This window comes from Bos javanicus, chromosome 15 (genome assembly GCF_032452875.1).
Source record: "Bos javanicus breed banteng chromosome 15, ARS-OSU_banteng_1.0, whole genome shotgun sequence".
NCBI lineage: Eukaryota > Metazoa > Chordata > Mammalia > Artiodactyla > Bovidae > Bos > Bos javanicus.
Genome location: NC_083882.1, coordinates 35764614 through 35783195, shown reverse-complemented (window position 1 = coordinate 35783195; position 18582 = coordinate 35764614). Strand labels below are relative to the sequence as shown.

Below are 18582 nucleotides of genomic sequence, written 5' to 3'. Positions count from 1 at the left end.
AGTATAAAACAGGTAAGAGAGCAGAGAGAGACAAAGTCATCTGAGAAGGAGAGAAGGCTTCTGGCCAACAGCCCTTGACTTTTTCATCCCCTCATTCATTCAACAAATTTCTCAGTACCTTCTTTGTTCTCGGCACTAGGGATGATATAATGAACAAGACGATGCTCTTGCTCTTACCAAACATATATTCTTGCAAGGGAGATTGGCTATAAACAAGTAAACAAATTAAAGAATGAGAATGCAGTATGTGTTAAGTAATTATAACTCGTTGTTGTTCAGTTGCTAAGTCGTGTCCAACTCTTTGCAAGGCCATGGATTGCAGCATGCCAGGTTTCCCTGTCCTTCACTATCTCCTGGCGTTTGCTCAAACTCATGTCTTAATAGCAGGTAAATGAGAACTCATATTTTTTCTAGTGCTTCCTATGGGGTCAAGAACCATGCTTAGCATTTTCTATGTCATAATTCATTTAATCTTCGTTAAAAACTCTCCTGAGGTAGATGCCAATATAAATCTTTATTTTATAGGTGAGGGAACTGAAGCAAGGACAAATAACTTGTCTAAGGTTACAGGACTGGCAAAATGGCGTGATCAGATTTAGATTCCAGGCAGCCTGGTCCCAGAGCTGACTGCTTCCTTGCCATGGTGTCAGTCTCCTAAAAATGGATTGGCCAGCCACGGTTACAAAGAAAGGGGGCACCTGAGGATCAGTGCCATCTTACTCTGTCCTGATCTTCCCAGGCCAGTCTTCTAGGCAAGGACATTGAAAGGATTTTGCTGAGATGCCCAAGCCCTGGATCTGATTTTTCACCTTCTCCCTGGGATGATTTTGCCTCTGATCTCAAATTCAGGATCTACAAAGGAGATGCTTTTCAGACCCAAGAAGCCTCCAGAGGCAGACAGACACTTGGAACTCAGTCAAAGGGGGCTGTGTGCCTTCAGTGGGTCAGGAGAGGCCCCCTGTGTGGGGGAAAATGAGATTCTGGATACTTCCAAGGACCCACTACCAGGATGGCATGAGGGACCACTGCTGTGGCCCACACAACCAGCAAAGTGTCCCCACATGTCAGATCAGTTAAGGACTGGGATGCAGCTCAGGGCTCAGTGGGAAAGCATCTCTGAGTGTTAAGTGATGTCAAGGGCTGAGGTCAGCAGCGGCTTTCTTTCTGACTTTGTGGCCTCAGCCAGGGGGCTGTGCCTCTCAGGCCTTCTCAGTTCTAAAGCAGCTGAATAGGGAACCCCTTACATCCCAAGGACAAAACCTTCATCCATCAGAAGAAGCCCCTTAGCAAGTACTTCTCAGCTCCCCATGAAAAAGCCTTCGAGAAGCTCAGCTGGGAAACCTCTTCCGTGTCCTATGCAGTCCCCAATGAGCTCAGAGAGAAACTTTCTAGGGTCTGTGCGTACTGCTCCACGGGCTCGGCCTCTCTCCCCAAAGCTCAGTCCTTCCTGGGCGGATCCGCACCCTCCAACCACGACCTGCACCCTCCGCAGCGTGGGCGAGTCCACCCCCACGTGCACCCTCGCTCCAGCCTCATCTGCATTTAACATCTCTTGTTGGGCTTTGGCAGAGAAAACTCAACAGACTCGTATTAAAAATGCCCTTTAAAATTCAAAAGCTTTGAACTGAAGAAATACCTTGAGAAGTTTTCATGGAAAGTTCAGCTCTGCTGGTTCAATTCACTACACTTAGATGCACCTTTTCAAATAATAGGGAAAAAATGTAACAGGGTCAGACCCAATCAATATGCTTGTTCAAACAGAATTGCAGGGACTGTGATGTGCACACATTTTGTACTCTGCCTTTGTACCCCGCCACTCGCTCTGAAGAAAGGTTTCTTTGCTGGGAGAGCAATGAACGTGATAGCCTTTGGAGTGGAGATGGCAAAGCAATGGCGTGTTTACCGGGCCGGGAGGGGCTGCCATTTTTTGCATCCACCCCCACCCCCAGCCTCGTCTCTTTGTTCTTTTCATAACGGCATGCAACCCTCATGGGCAAAGTCCCTCCTATGCTCCGGCGTCTGATGCTGAATTGGAGGCAGAGGACTCCCAGCACTTGCCTGCTCCGTCTCAGAAAGGTGATTTGTGGATTAGACAAATAATTTGCTGCTTCTTTCCCACCCTTGGTGAGAACACAAAAGGATTTGCCATAGAGCACTGTACTCGGCTGGGGGAACTCCCAAAGTCTAAAACGGGCTCTTGTCTGGCTAAGTCAGGGTCCACATCCACTCCACTCCCCCACCCCCACGCCTTCCATCCCCAAGAGGACCTTGGGCAGATGGAGGTTTCCTTGGCCTTGGGCTGCAACCTAACAGCCAGGAAAATTCTGGAAAACCCACCTTAAGTGAAGGTGGCCAAGTTAGAGGGAGAAGGGGTGAGCTACAGATCCCACCACCACCCCCTCGGCCAGACACAAAGGCAGCAAAAAAATGAATGAAGGGGAGCAAACGAAAGGCCTGCCTTCAGCATCCACATCAGCCTGGGCACACTGACCTCATGCACAATCACAGATGTATACACATCTCAACGTCAATCCTTTAAACGATGCCCTGGAATTGACAGAGTAGCTCTGATGTATATACGCCGCCAGGTACAAAATAGCTAGCTAGCAGGAAGTAGCTGTATAGAGCAGGGAACTCAGCTTGGGCTCTGTAATGACATAGAGGTGTGGGATGGGGGCTGGGAGGAGGGGATATATGTATACTTATGGCTGATTCACGTTGTTCTATAGCAGAAACCAACACAACATGGTAAAGCAATTATCCTCCAATTGAAAAACAAAACTAAACAGTGCCTGGACATGGTGAGGATCTGGGCTGTTCAGGAGGGTCAAGCGGGGATTAGGAAAGCTTATTCCCAACCCCTACTTCATACTAGATCCTAAAACATTCTTGTTGGTTCTTGCTAAAATAAGACATTCTGGGTTTCCACTGGACCTGGGATAAAGTCAGGAATAGATGTCAACAGGGGTGCGGAAGTATGCTCATGCTCCCTTTGCTGACCACAAGCAATCCCATCGTTTCAAACTCTGCTCAGGCCCCCAGGGCCCCTGCAAAGAAGCGAAGTCAAAACTATCGGGCCACGTGGAGTTTCCCTTCCAGAGTGGCCCCCACCTGGAGGGTCCCTGGTCAGCCAGTCCTTTCACAGATGGCCCCATCTTACCTCGGGTAACGAGTCCTCTCGAGGAAGCAGTGAAGGGGGCCAGGCCATGTTGCCTGCTCAAACGTGACGCAGCTGGAGGGTGCCTTTTCCAACCATCCATGCTGTTTGTAGAATCTGAGTCAAGGGCCTGTCATGCTCTCTGTTTGAAATTTGGGCCACGATTCTTAGAGAACAGGCTACGCCTCCTCCCGCTGGAGTGGAGAAAAGAGTTAGGAGTCACCATGTTCCCTCCCACACAGGACCATGCGTGGGACCAGCTAGTAAGAAAACCCCTGACGTGCTTTTGCTGAGAGAATGGTGGCCACCTAGCGGCGGGGGCTCTACCTCCTGTACCTTTTTTTCTTGCCTTGCACTCAACTGTGGACAAATTCTCCACCACCTCCACCCCTCACGGGGCCTTCCCAGGTGGTAAAGAACTCAACTGCCAATACAAGAGATGTAAGAGACGTGGGTTCCATCCCTGGGTTGAGAAGATCCCCTGGAGTAGGAAATGGCAACCCACTCCAGTGTTCTTGCCTGGAGAATCCTGTGGATAGAGGAGCCTGGCGGGCTACAATCCATGGGGCCACTAAGAGTCGGACACGACTGAAGCGACTTAGCACAACAGCACAACCACCCACCCCTCGCACCCCAGCCTCCCTTTCATCTGTTATGGAGCTATCTCCAAGTAATGCTTAAAACCGGAGAATACTTTCCATTTTAAAATTAAAAATCAGTAGCTAAAAAAACAGCAGCGTCCCCTCTTCTGAATGCTTTGGAATCTGTTCTCTCCAGTTTAACTAGTTGGAAAGCCACTCTGCACTGCGGGTGCTCTTCTTGGCAACAGAGATAAACTGCCATTAACAACAAACTCGAACATGCATGCATCCCTAAACCGAACTGGCCTCCTGCCTTCTGTTTCAAGCATATATCACAAGTCAAAATGAATTAAATCCAAATCCAGTTTGCAACGGTCCGTCGCTAACCCGCCTCACTGGAACGAGCTGGCGGCGTGTGGGTTGGAAGAGGGCCTGTGGGGTCCTTCCCGCTGTGGGATCGCAGTCCGCCTGCCAAACCAGCCCCGCACAGGCGTCCACAGCCTGTTCACAGCCCAGCGGCCCCTTGACTGGGTGGGCTGGGGTGGGGAACCATCCTCAGCAGCTGTTGAAGCCCAGCCAAGGGCCTGAGAGGACAGGCCTTGCTCCCTTAGACTTCCAGTGTCAATCAAGTGTCAAGAACTCATCAGGAGAAACTTCATAGGTGAACACTGCAGGGTCAAGAGTTGACACTGGGGATTTTTCAAAGAAATAGAAAGAAAAAACTAACACAGGGCACTCATGGAAAATAGCCAGCAAAAAGCAGGAGGTGTACCAGGTTAATACTTTAATCTGTACATCACATTTTTTTTTGCAAACCATTACACTTCTTTTTTAAATTAACTTTTTCTTGCAAAATACTCATTTCATTTTTCCAACAAAATCTTATAAAGGCAAAAATAAAATCTTATTTTGGCAAATGTCATGAAGTCGATACTGGCAGCATATGGAGTTAGTTAAAAATAGACGGCAACTTCTAAATATATTCAAGATTATTTTTCTGACCATAGTCAAAGACCAATTTTCATTTAAAGTGTGGCTCTACCCAACGGAGGTTTTTTGTTTTATTCCTTTTCAACCTCATTTTCTGTATGCAGACTATCATGAGCTCACGACTCATATAAAGGGCCACAAACACGGCAGCTGGTCTGGTGGCCCCTTCCCCATTTTAGGCTGGAAGTCAAGTCATCGTTCTGCCATCATGGCCTTGCTGGCCATCAGAGATGGTGGGGACCCGCTGCCTGCCCTCCAGCCACTGACCCAAGTCCTGGGAAGCTGACCTGTGTTCTGAGGGGCAGGCTGCAAAGGTCCCAGGATCGCTATCACAGCCTAGCGTGGACACAGGGAGTTGCAGGTAGATGCCACCCGGTGTGACGTTTATTGCTTATGATACAAGTCGAAGATGCTCTTCTCACCTTTTCTGTATTTCAAAGTGTTCTGTATTTCTTTTTTTTTTTTTTTAATTAAAGCAAACTTTTTTTATTTTTGAGAAGAGCCCTTTGCTGAGAGAACCTCATGGGCGGGTTGGGAACCAAAGTTCTTAGACACGTTGTTGGGCCTAAGGCAGACCCAAGGCCGAGGCACAGACTTGGGCTCTGTCTCGGTGGAGCTTCACCCTCCAGAGCTGGCCATCAGGCGGTCAAGATCAGGGACGGCTGACCACTGCCCTGGACAGCACGCCAGTGAGCCCCACACTGGAATCCACCGGCAGCATGTCTCACATCCAAGCTTGCCTGCGTTCAGCAGATGCTGGACTGCCTTCTGCTCACCCTGCACCCTGCCCTTCGGCCCCACCCACACCCACCACCCCACGATACCTGAATCTGTGTGTGCAGCTCCAAAATCTTGCATCCTCACCTTCTTGGCCACTGAGCCCTTGAGGTGAACATTATAAAATACATCCTGATTCTAAAATACAGCATCAGTATTGTACAGTGTGTATCAAAAGTGCCTTTGTCACATGTAAAAGGAGTCTGAACTAAAACAAGCGGGGGGGTTAGGACCTCGCCCTGTGGTGGACACCCCACAGCTGACGGGCTACTCCGTCCTCCAGGCTGAACCCCCGCTTAGCTGGAAGGGGTTTCCTTGGCGGAAGAAGGATGGATCTTCTCGGAGGAAACTGGTTCTGCTGGCCCCTGGCTCCAGACTTCTCTGTGTGCTGGATCACGGGTCAGTCACTGCCTGGGCTGGCAAAAAGCGGAGGAGACAGTGAGGGGCTGGCAGGACCCCAGCCCACTCTGGGGAGCAGGTGGTGGGCTTGGCTGCTCACACATGGGACAGGGGATGGCAGGCTAACAAGACAGAGTGCAGCCGGGCAGGAGGCCAGGGCAACGCGGCCGCTGCTGGGGGACGCTCGGGCTCTAGGACTCATGGGTGCCCCACCTTTCCTCCACCCCATCACTTCTAGGAAGTCTGCCAGACACACACTGGCCCTGAGACTGGGTCCCTGCTCTAACAGGGCCATAGGCCTGAGCAAAGAGGGCTCTGGGTTCCAGTTCCGGCCCGGCCCTCCGTTTGCTGAGTCATTCTGGGTAAGTTGCTCAGCTTCCGTGGCCCTTGTTAGTTTAATCTAAAAACAGGGTGATCGCACCAATCTCCTAGAACTGCTGAGGATGCTGGAAGGGTAAAAGGAAATGTGGATGGGCTCTGAAAAGAGCATCGGAGGCTGACTCATGGCCACAGAGGTGCCAAAAGCTGATAGAAACAGAGCCTCTCTGTGACCTGGGACACTCAGATCTGTAAGAGCAAACCACACACCCCACCTGTGACCCCAGAAGATGCTGTGGCCTTTACAGGGTCCTCTGGAGCCAAGACCTGATGGAGCATTTCCCTGGGGTTCCTCAGCCACAGGAGCCCTACTGTATACCTCCCTACAGCCTGTCCCAAGTCCCACCCTCAGGCTGGGGGACACCTGCCCAAGAGCATGTCTCCACCCCAACCACGCACCTCCATCCCTCACTGCACTCCCTTCTCCAAACACCTAGAGCTCCTCGGGTGGCCAGATGGGCACACAAGTGGCGACAGAGGACTCACGAGGAAAGGGTCCCCACCCTGGTTCTGACACCCACAGCCATGATTCTTTGGGCCAGTCCCTCACTGGCTCTGAGCTGCTCTTCCTCATCTGTAAAATGCGGTGAATATCCCCACGGGGTTATTGCCGGTGCTCAGCAATGTCAACCATAAACACTACAGAGGGACGAGAGGGAAAGCCCTACACGCCGTCTGGCTCGCACTGGTCCCTTGGGGGCACTAGGCCGCCTGCAGGAAGGACAGCTGGGCAGGGAGGGGCGTGGCTCTGGTCCCTGAGATTTCACAGGCTCTCCTGTATGGGAGCCACCGAACACTGAGTTCCTAAAAACCAACAGCCCCGCTCCTGCCCACCAGCCCGGGAGGTCTCCCCAGCAGCCGCTTTGCCCAAGGAAGGAAGCATCAGCAGGTGGTACTGCTATCATCTCAGCAGCAGGGAGGGGACATGCTCAGCGCCAGGAGAGGGGCCACGATGCCAGGCGGGGGCTCTTACTTGGAAGGTGTTAGACAAAGGTGTAGTGGAGTCCGTTGCTTAAGGGGGGGTAAGGTGGCACGGTCCTGGAGGACAGGGGGGCTTTAGGCGGGAGGAGGGCCAGCTGCTGCGCTAGACGGGCAGACAGGAATTAAGTGGTGTGTTAGGCTCCTCGTCTGCTCCCGCAGCTCCAAACGCCCCACTCGGCAGGGCTGGGGAGCTGTGGGCCCCACTGCCCGCCACTAGTGGCCTGGGCTTGGGGGACACGCCTGTGGGGCCAGGTTGGGGCCTGGCCTGGGACTGGAGAAAGGGAGCAAGAGTGAGGAGGGGCTGCAGCAGAGGAGGCCACTCAGCGGGGGAGTGGTCGCGGGGGACATGGTGGGAGGGCTGGGGCGCACTCGCCTGCTGGCGGGGAGGAAGCCGAGGACAGTACGTCCACACAGGTAAGAGCAAGCACAGGCCAGAGAGGAGGGTGATTTACAGCAGGGCAGGTCCCCCTGCTGGACCCCTGGACACAGGGAGGAATTCAAAACCGCCATGCGGGGCCTCAGGGACCCCCAGGATCATCAGGAGGATGGGCCTGGGGGAGCCGCCTGCTCTCTCCCCCACAAGGACGCCCTCTTGGCTGACGCACATGTCCTCAGGGGAGTCAGGACAGCAGGGACCTCAGGGACTCTGTACGGGACCAGAGCTGGGGGAGAGAGAACAGGCTTCCTTCTGCCCTCAGTCATCCCACGGCTTCTTGGTACAGCTCTGCTCCCCAGGGCCACCACCTCAGGCCTGGCAGGCCCCACCCTCGGCCACTTCTAGACCCTTTGGCCAGAGTCGGAGGACCAGTGGGGACTGTGACACCACTTCACTCTATGACCACCCTCACTCCTGGCCAAGGGCACCACCTAGCCATGCAGGGGCCACCGCACCTGGGGAGAAACAGCCCTGGGTGAACTGCGAGGACTGACATAGGCAGGCCAGTGAGGGTGGGGAGAGGAGCCCTGCGAGGGCTCACACAGGAGGCCAGTGAGGGTGGGGAGAGAAGCCCTGCGAGGGCTCACATAGGAGGCCAGTGAGGGTGGGGAGAGGAGCCCTGCGAGGGCTCACATAGGAGGCCAGTGAGGGTGGGGAGAGGAGCCCTGCGAGGGCTCACATAGGAGGCCAGTGAGGGTGGGGAGAGGAGCCAGGAGTCGCTTTCCCAGCTGAGAGAGAAAGCCTCTTTTACACACGCATACATGTTCACACACAAATACATATACGCTCCTGAGAAAGAGAAAGCCTTTTTTACACATGTGCACATGTACATACACACACACACCCTCCCATCCTGTGGTATATTTTTTTTCCCCACTGGACAACAAAGTCCCACTTTCCAAGTCCCGCTTTCTGGCACAGGCCACTCAGAGGCAACTCTGATAGATGGACAGTGGCTCTGATTTGGGGAACAAAGCAGAAACCCCAAGGAGGGTTAGAGGGGCCCCTTCTGTCTCGTCCCGCAAGAAATCCAAGCACCAGAGGCTTTCCTGCCCCTTCTTCGTGAGGCCAGAAATCTTAGCCTGGACCCCTCAGCTCAGGAGCCAGAACAGCCTGTTCTCAACCGGCCACCTCAGAGACAGCAGAAGAGCAGCACCACTCCCAGGGCTAACAATGAGCCGCACGGCCTCTCCCAGACCTCCGTCCTCCAATGCTCCTGAGCACCAGCTCCCCTGCTCAGCCTGCCCACTCTGCCCCCACCACGCCCTGCAAGGGACAGGGCAAACACCACTGTTCCTCAATTTCTATGCCTGAAGCCTGCTTTCCCACCAACTCCGGACAGGCTGGGCCGGGCCCTGAACCCAGGGAGCAGGGGCTGGGGCCCAGCCTCCGAGGCTGCCCCCGCGGCCTCACCTGCCACCTGCTTGCTGCGCTGGGAGGCCTCCGAGGCCAGGGCGTAGGAGATGTTGATGATGCGCTCCTGCTCCTGCAGCTGCGAGTCCAGGTCTGCCACGCTGTTCCGGTCCTGGCTGGCGGTCGGCTGCAGATTGCACATGCTGCGGCAGGGCCAGAAAGCGGGCTGTGGGCCTCCCTGCCCATGGCGTCCACCTCAGGAGAGGGGGGTCCCCTGGCCTATGGATCTCACCCTCCTGGGGGCGTCAGATAAAAGCAGGGCACTTTCTCTCCAGACCAAGGTGCACGAGCTCCTCTCCTTAAACGCCCAGCCATAGCTTTGCCCCTCCTCTGGGGGATCACAGACCCCAAGTTAAGAGTTCTGGCTCTAGGCTCCTATTCCATCCAGACGTGAAAAGGCTAACCTGGCTCTGAAAGGGAGGACCTCAAACACCAGGTTTATGTTTCTGAGGCTACAGGGGCTGATGGGACAGGAAAGCCACTTGCTGGGGTCCTCTCCTGGCCTCCAGGGGTGTGGATGAGGCCTCTGGCAGCTCAGGACACGGCTGGGCCCCTGGCTCTGGTCTAGGCCACAGGCCACTGGCACAGGCCACTTTGATAGGTGAACAGTGGCTCTGATTTGGGGACCAAAGCAGGGACTCCAAAGGTCTAAATGAGGGAACACAGGCCCTGGGGCTGGGAGCACCATCCTTGGGGGCAATCTCTAAGCGTGTCCACTTCACCGCCACACTTGGCTCCACTCCTCACACTTGCCAGGGCCACGGGACACAGATCTGGGGGCGAGGGCCTAGCATGGCCCTCTGAGAGCTTCATGACCTTCAGGTGACCTGGGTGAGCTTCCTCGCTGATCTGTCGGTGACGTGCTGAGAGCCGACCTGCCCCTTACAATGAGCAATGTTTGCCTAAGACAGAGGCCTGATAAAACACACACACCCCGGGCAGCCCAGTCCGGTCCGTTCAGCTGAGACACCCCCGGGGCAGCCTAGCAGGCTGTCAGGACTCGGGCGTCATGAGGGCTGACCTGGACCGGGTGAGGATGTTACGGATCTTCTCGGCTTTGCGGTACCGCGCCTGCAGCTCCTCCAGGCTGGGCGGCTCTTCAGGATCCAGCTCCACGTAACGCTCGGGGATGGAGACCTTCTCTGGTTTGGAGAGCTGAGGAAAGGGCCGGGTGGCGGTGGTTGGGATGTTTGGTTTGAGACCTGCTCCCTGACCCTGTCCCCCCACCAGGAGGCACATGGAGCCGCCCACAGACTCAAGTATTTGCTAAGATCACAGCGGCAGCAGTTCACTGTGGAGTCAGGATCTGCATCTGGGTTTGACTCCAAAGCCCGTGCTCTTTCCACCATACCCAGCACCTCCTACTGTCCAAGGGAAGGGAAAGGGGAAGCCAAAGTAAGTAGACCAGAAGCCCGAGGAGGACAGCAGTCACCCGTGACGCCACCCTCCACGTGATCTGACCTGTGCGGACCTCTCCAGCCCCACAGACCCCTGGGGCTCTCCCCTCTGCCTGGGATGCTCCTCTCCGGGCTCCACGGACTCTCTCATCCTCCCAACCTCACCTACAGAAACCTTCCCTGACTGTGCCTCTCCTGCCCACCCTGTCTCTGTTTTCTGTTTGTTTCTCCACTGTCTAGATCAGACACTTGGTACTCAGTAGCCCTTCAGCAAACACTCCTTGGATAGTTAGATGGGTGGGTGGGCAGTTGGATGGGTGGCTGGGAGGAGGAATGAAAGAAAGTGACAGTGATTTTTGTCCCTACAAAAGGCCCTCTGACCCAGACAGGAGGCAGCCACATTGCATCTCTTGCTCTCAAAAGGAAACTGACCCCTACTCCACCCCTCTAGTCTCTCACACAAACCCAACAGCAACCTCAGCTTAGTGAAACCTTACTTGGGCCAAGAAAGCTAAAGGCAACTTTCGCATACCTTAGGGAATTTTTTTCTCCTTGAGTAACAGCAGGACATTTAAAATGAGGTTGGTTGAAACTCCTAAAGACAAGGTCAATCCAATCCCAGGGCAAATATGGACTTGAATTTAAACCCATCCCTATCTTCCATTCTGGTGAAAGATAGCAAGAAAAAGCTCCTGTTTTTCCCAATGAAGGCAGATCCAGAGCAAGGATGCAGATCACATTGCAGGAGCAGGGATTTAGGTTAGAGATAAGGAAGAACTTTTCCCCTTGGCTAGCAGGCTAATCAGGACACCACAAAGCGCACTTCCCACTGCCAAAGCAAGCCTGTAGAAGCTTCTTTTGTGAAGCTGAGAATCATGGACTTCTGGCTGCTTTAGAGGTGCCAAAGGGAAAGGGGCTTAAGGAAGGGGACTAACCTCGTTAACCCCTGGAGGCCCAGTGGACCCCAGAACCCAGGTACTCCACAGGCGTCAGTCTGCCCCACTCCGGTCTGATCTATCCTTCACATGGTAAGAGCACTTCCTCTCATGCAGTTTCAGGCCAGGCCGAGTCCTCACACAACTGTGTTTGGGCTACTGTGCACTTCATTCAACAGAGTCGTCATTCAGCAAATATTTAGAGTGGCTATTGTGTGCTAGGCCTGGTGCTGGGTGCATAAAGGTGAACCAAACAGCCATAAACACTGCTCTACAGAGCTTACGAGGGGCACAACACAGGAGACCACCCTATGTCTTGAAGACCCTGAGTCTGTCATGCACTGACTCCCTTTCTCTTCCTTCGGGTAAAGACACTCTGCTACGGTTACTTGCTTTTCTGGGCCTGCCTGGTCATGATGTATTTGAGCCACCAGAGGGTGCCAGGAATTCAGACCAAGTCCTATCCAGGTCTCCCAGCCTCTGCCACACCCGGAAATTTCACCTGTGATTTCTTTTTTTTTTTTTTAATGTATTAATATTTATTGCTGCGGCTGTGCCGGGTCTTAGCTGCAACACACAGGATCTTTAGTTGTGGCACCCAAACTCTTAGTTGTGGCATATGGGTTCTAGTTCCCTGACCAGGGGTTGAACCTGGGTCCCCTGCATTGGGAGCTCAGAGTCTTAACCACTGGATCACCAGGGAAGTCCCAAAATTTCACCTGTGATTTCTAAACCTGCCTCCCCTTTCCCCCATCTCAAGTCTGATTGCCTAACTAGCCTGACTAGCCAGGTGTAAGACCAACTCCTGGTTTTCCAGGGAACATATCATAACAATAACAATGACCTGCTCACACTCCTATTACGTGCCAGGTCCTGTGCTCATAGCTTTCTGATCATTGCCAATCGGCCGGGCAATATGCTGAGTCTCTTAACCCTCACCACAACTGACATTACTGCTGAGGAAACCAAGGCACAGAGAAGTTAAATGACTTGCCCCCAGTTCCAGAGAGACGGATCTGAGCCTGCATCACAATGTCTGGACTCCTCTCATCACCTCCAGCTGCTGTTCACCCATCCTCTGGGCCACACTGAAGCCGAGCCTGTCCCATTCAGGGCAACACCCCCCGTGCCCCTGGAGGGTGGGAGAGTGGGTCAGGCTGCAGTCTGAAGGCCATGCCTCAGAAGGAATGAGGCATGAAGGAAGCCCCCGCCCTCACCTCTCTGCTGATGTCCACGTCATAGTCTTGTGGTTCCAGGTCCAATTCAGTGACAGGCATGGCCTGCACCTTCAGCCAGCCATTCTCTTCCTTGTCCTTTCTGTCCCCTTGTACAGCCCGTTCCAGCAGCTGCAGGTCAAAGTCCTGCTCACGCTTCCACTGGCAACAGAAGGAGAGGGTGAGATGTAGTCACTTCCTGACCGGCCCCTTTTGGGTGGGTCTTGTGGGCACCAGGGTCCTTGGGAAGTTGGGTCTGTGACTCGTTAGGGAAAAGCTGTATGACCATGGACCTCAACACCGTCTCTAAAAGAAGGCAGCAGCGGTCTGTGACATGGATGCTCTCTGTTGTGTGCTGAAACTCTGTGACAGAGAGAACAAGGCCTCTGCCCCTTTGATACAGCCTGACTCCAAGTGCTCATGTCTCTCTGATCTGGCCCCAGAGTGTTCCAACCTCCAGGGCACAGGTCTGTGATCCACGACTTTAGACTTACAATAGTCCCCAGGGATACAGGAAGCCTCCAGGTCCCAGAAGGTGACCCCAAAACTGAATCTGGGACAGAGCTCCAGAGAAGGGGTGTGCTGCTCCTGCCACCTGACAGCTCATGGAAGCCTTTCCTGTTTCTGGAGTCCTATGTCCCAGCTCAGAAACAATGCAAAAAACAAAACCCTCCAAGGCCCTGGTAAGCAAGTGGGATAGCCAAGATGCTCTCTCGTGGGAATTCCCCACAGGTCACAGTGAGGGCTGGGGAATATTGCATCCACAGTGGGGCGGGGGACGTGTGAGCAGGAGCAGCTGAGGACCACTGAGGCAGATAAGCTGCTGTGTACAGGCATCTATTTAAGTTAGAAAAACCAAAACCATGTAAGACTTAAATGCTAAATCAAACTCAACATTCCCAACTCTGTAATGAGCAAGCTTCACAGAAGGAAACTCTAACCCAGCCACTTTAAGATCCCAGCACAGAGAACGGAGACACACACACACATGGCTGAAACTATCACAACATTGTTAACCTGCTATACTCCAATATAAAACAGAAACTAAAAACAAAACCCAGTACCATGGTTGGGCTCCCCTTGGGCCTTCCTAATCACCTGTGGCCTTCGTCCCCACAGAACTCCATGTTGAGCAGGTTGCTAAGAGGAGGCGATGGGCTCAAAGCCTCCCTTTTCTTGAGCAGAAGCCAAGCAGAAACTTCTCCATCCCAGGCTGGGTCCTCCCTCTCACCTCATCCACCTCACAGAGCCCCGAGTGGTCACAATCGACTTTAATGTCCCCTCCAGCCCCGCTCACCTGAGCCCCAAAGCCATAGCCATAACAGCACATTTCACCCACTCATGCACAAGCTCTCAATACTGACTCTGCGTCAACATAATCGCTCTCAGGTGATGGCTTCCTACTAAAGTACGAAAAGATTAGACAGTTGAAGATTCAGGGATGAAAAATTAATTTAATGATTGATTCACAAAGAAAACACACATTTTCTGACACGCTCACCAATGCCCCAGATAGAGACAGGTCCTCACATAAACCCAGCCTGATTGCTTCCACAGACAGAAAAAGTTCACTGGACTGTACAGTTTATCCTGGGGAAGAACCACGCCAATGCATCATCATTAAGCAACATGTTTATTGGCGCTGAGGCAGAGACTTAACACAAGTCTTTTTTAAAGAGAAAAAATTACAAAGTATTCAAGTTACGATTTTTAGATCATTTTTCTACATTTGAGACATCAGGTTGTAAAAAGTCAGTTTTATCTCATAAGACATTTACTTACAAAGTTTAAAAGTTACTGGCTTTGCAGCTTTTCAGGATATGAGTGTGCTAGGTCTTATCCCTTTGGTGTCTGACCTAACAGCTGCCAAGAGGCCCTCTGAATACAAATCATAATGTATCTTGCTACCTGTTCAAGTTATAAAATACTAGAACACAAAAAGTTTTCCATAAGAAATTGTGCCGATGGGGCTGGAGGAATTAAAACCGAACCACCTCAGACTTGGCAGAATTTATTCAAACGTGCAATCTCTGAAGTCCATGTCAACTATCCCAGTATAAGGCATGGACATTAATAAATTCATCACGCCCAGACCTCTGGCAAAGACCACCGCCCTTGGGCAGTGGGGCTGGCTCAGCCTTGCGGGGCGGCTTTTGGGATAAGTGAATTATGAGTCAGTAAGCCTGCATAAAGGGGGCAGCAGAAAGTGAGTCACACATGGGAGGGCTCGCTAGGCTATGGAGAAAAGAGCTGCTATTGTAAGCCTGGTAACAGGAGCACAGGCCAGTTAGAGAATGGTGGATGCAAATTAGAAGCTTCTGTAAACACAATCAGGCAGGATTAGAGAGGCAATGAGCGGTAACGCTAAAAGCAAAAGAGCTTGTGCAATGAATTAGGGAAAGAACAGTCAGGCTAGAGGTCTAGGGAAACATTTGATTTCAAACAATAGAGAAAAATCCAGTGGAATGTTTCCAAAAGGGACCTAAGGAGACTGTGGGCAGGGTGCAGTGCCTGGAAGCACCACCAGAGGGCAGCAGGCAGCCTGGCTCTCCTTGGGTGCAGGGCCTGTCCGCACGGCTAGCTGTGGGAGACCCCGGGCCCTCAGGGGTGTGGGCACCACACCCTGCTCAGTTGCTCCCCAGGGCACCCGCTTGGAGGTTTGGGAGGCTGGTTGACTTGCACTCCTCAAATCATAGCACCATCTTTCTCCTCCACTCCTCCAAGTCTGTACTTTCCAAGTCCTGGGTTCAGGCAAGAGACTCAGAATGCCAAAGAAGGGCCTCTCCCTCAAGCTCGACTGGAGACCTGACCGTGGACGCTTCCTCTGGCTCCTGGGCTCCTGCCGTGACATCCTCATTCTTTCTCTAGTTCGGGGCACCCTCTGACCAAGTCACTCACGTGGCCTGGCTTGCGGACACACAGCCCACGGGGCGTTCTCTGAACCACTCTCTCGGGGGTGAGCCGGGCTCGGGTCTGGGGGCCTCGGGGAAGCTCTGCTCCCTGTCCCAGCCCGCCTGCCTGGACCCTCCTAACATACTGAGCCGAGGTCTCCCGGGAGTGGTTGGCTGAGGTAGCGGGACGAGGGCAGCCCCGTCCTCTCTCCTTGGCTCAGCGTCCTCTTGCGCTCCCGGACCAGCGCCTTCTGGTGCCGCTTCATGCGCTCCAGCTGCTCCTCCGCACTCATCTTGCCCCGCTGGTGGTCTCCTGAGTACAGGCGCTCCAAGGCACTCTTGGGTCTCTGAGGGGCAGGAGGGGCAGACAGGGCGGCTGGGCTGAGAACAGAGGGCGGCCGGCCACCTGGCTTCAGCCCGTGCGCGCACACACTCACGCACACACACAGACACATTCACATACTCACATACACTCACACTCTCTCACCTCTAAGCATACTGAAACACATACACACACACACACTCACCCACACACACATTCACACAGTCACACACACACACTCACATTCACATACTTACACACACACACTCTCTCTTCCCTCTAACACACTGAGACACATACACACACACCCACACACACAGACACACACACACTCATATTCACACTCACACACACACTCTCTCTCTTCCCTCTAAGCACACTGAGACACATATACACACCACACTCACCCACACACACACACACTCACAGACACACACTCACCCCCCCACACATACACACTCACATTCACACACACACTCTCTCCCCTCTAAGCACACTCAGGGACATGACAACCCAGCCCTCATGGGCCCTCTGGCAGCACCCCATCCTGCAGATGCAGACCCTGAGGCCCAGGCCTGTCCAGGTGGGCACACACACACACCGCATGATGGACCAGGAATCAGGGTGTGGCTCGCTGGGTGAGAGCGAGGAGAAGGGCGGGGGCCCTTGGGAAATGGAGGGGGTGGTATGACGCCCCTCTTGGTGGGCAGTGGGGAAGGCATCGTAAGCACGTGGTGACAGGGATGCTGAGCTGAGGAGGGGCCGGGGCCATCTCATGGGACAGCCCGTCACTGTCCACCTCAGAGCCCTTCCCTCTGTGCATGAGGGAGCAGTGAGCCCTTCGAGAACTTCTCAAGGCCTACTCACAGGGTAGGTCATCTTGCTGCTTTCGGCGTCTAGACCCCTCCGGAGGGTGACGTAGGGAGCAATAGTGGACGATTGCTGGAGCCTTGACATGGACCCTGAGAGGCCTTAGTGAAGAAAGAGAAAAGCGAGTGGATTTGTAGTGAGGAGGACAGGCCACCAGCCCCTTCTCGATCACCCCCCACTCCCACGAAAGGACCACAAGGACCCAGCCAATAACCCATGCTTCTTCCTCCCAGGGCCTAGAAGAGCAAAGCCCCAGGTAGGGAATGAGGGGCTAGCTCATGGGTGCCCTTTGTCCCTAACGGGGGACAGTGTCCCTGAAGATCTGAGGGCTCCCCACATCTTCCCTCACATGCAGAAGACTGGGCTGCCTGGCAGGAGGAAAGGACAGAGGGCGAGGAATGCCCTTCTTCTTGATGAACTCCTATGCACCCTGTATGACCCAACCTGGATGCCCTGCCTGTGAGAGCCTTTTTAAATGGCCCAGGCAGAAACAGTCATTCCCTACACTCTTCAGTATATTCACTGGTTACTGCACTAACCACAGTGTCAACATGCCTGGTGACAAATTCAACAACAACTAGTTGAATGAACGAATGAATGAAGAAGGGAAAGAGGAGGCACCAGGCGCTCACGGAGTGCTTACCATATGACAGGCAGGTAACACAACACATGTTTCACACAGATTTTGTTCCACCGGCCCTACAGGGGAGCATTACCTAACCACTGTGACGGTGCGCAATCTCAAGTTTAGAGAAGTTAAGCACCTTGTCCAAGATTCTGTGGAGCCACAGTCCAAGCTTTGTCCACTACCAACATGCTTATCAAGGCTGGTCCCTGACATCTGGAAATGGGCATCGTGTTGACACCACTAGCATTTAGCACATGGGAAAAAGAATGATGAATGTCCTGCAGTGCCCAGAGACTCCTGAGCAACAAAGATCTGTCCCACCCCACAGGCCTCTAACACTGCCATTAACGAACACATCTAGGCTGAATGAAGAGAACAGGGTCCCCAGGCATAGTGCCAGGGGTCGCTGTGGCCCAGCTCAGCAAAAGCCAGTCCCCTTCCGGGACCAGCTCAGGCCATGGCAAGCCTAGCCAGCATGGTGGGCTGGAAGTCACATAACCCCACAGCTGCCCGAACCACGGCTGTGTGGCCTCCTGTTTCCACACCCTGTCTAAAGGAAAGCACCTGACCTCCCACCAAATGGGGGGAGTGTGCCTAACCTGCTCAGGGGTTCCAGGCAGCCTCCCTTTAAAAGGATTTCTGAGGAAGAGAATCTGGCTACGGGGGGAAATGAGGCATGGGTGAGCCTAAGGGCCTGTGTGTTCCCACCTCCATCTCAGAGGGATAGGGGAAGAGAGTAAGAAGAGGGCCCAAAGGAGAAGAAAGATGTGTTTGTTTAAAGTCTTAGAGTGACATAGATGAGGAGAAAACCTACGGAAGACCCGAGATGGTCAAGCTGACGGCAGACAGCCCATGTCCCAGCCTGCAGGGTACAGCGGATCTAGAGCCAGGACAGCGGCATTGTGCTCTGACTCCATCTCTTAGTGGCTAATCGGCAAGTTATTTCCTTTCTTACCTCATTGGTTTTCTTACCTCTAAAAATGGGGATAACAACAGTACTTCTCTCACAGGATTATTATGAATCTTCACTAAGTGACTATAAAGGGCTTATGTTATAACAACCACCACAATTACCATTGTTCCCAGGGGCAGATGTAATAAAAGAGGATGAGAATCAGGATGTGAGCCAGAGGTAAGAAGGACGCGCCCTGTCTACAGCCCAGAGGCCCCAGACAGCTGCTACCCAACAGAGGCCCCACGCCACAGGCAGAAG

General features: G+C 53.3%; 1 protein-coding gene across 10 annotated transcripts in view; it reads right to left on the bottom strand.

Annotated features, from left to right (window-relative positions):
- Window positions 1–4505: 4505 nt before the first annotated feature.
- PLEKHA7 (pleckstrin homology domain containing A7) overlaps window positions 4506–18582 on the bottom strand; it is a 229963-nt gene continuing 215886 nt past the window's right edge. For 5 of the 10 annotated variants that reach the window (XM_061440676.1, XM_061440680.1, XM_061440683.1 and 2 more), the window contains 7 exons: window positions 16739–16842; window positions 15696–15896; window positions 12662–12820; window positions 10134–10267; window positions 9113–9255; window positions 7256–7366; window positions 4506–5921 (listed from right to left, as the gene is read on the bottom strand). In XM_061440676.1, the coding sequence (XP_061296660.1) occupies window positions 7266–7366; window positions 9113–9255; window positions 10134–10267; window positions 12662–12820; window positions 15696–15896; window positions 16739–16842 (842 nt within the window). In that variant the 3' untranslated portion in view covers window positions 4506–5921; window positions 7256–7265. Of the gene's footprint in view, window positions 5922–7255; window positions 7367–9112; window positions 9256–10133; window positions 10268–12661; window positions 12821–15695; window positions 15897–16738; window positions 16843–18582 lie in introns of those variants that run through there. The other 5 variants (XM_061440678.1, XM_061440682.1, XM_061440677.1 and 2 more) reach the window with 4 other exon arrangements.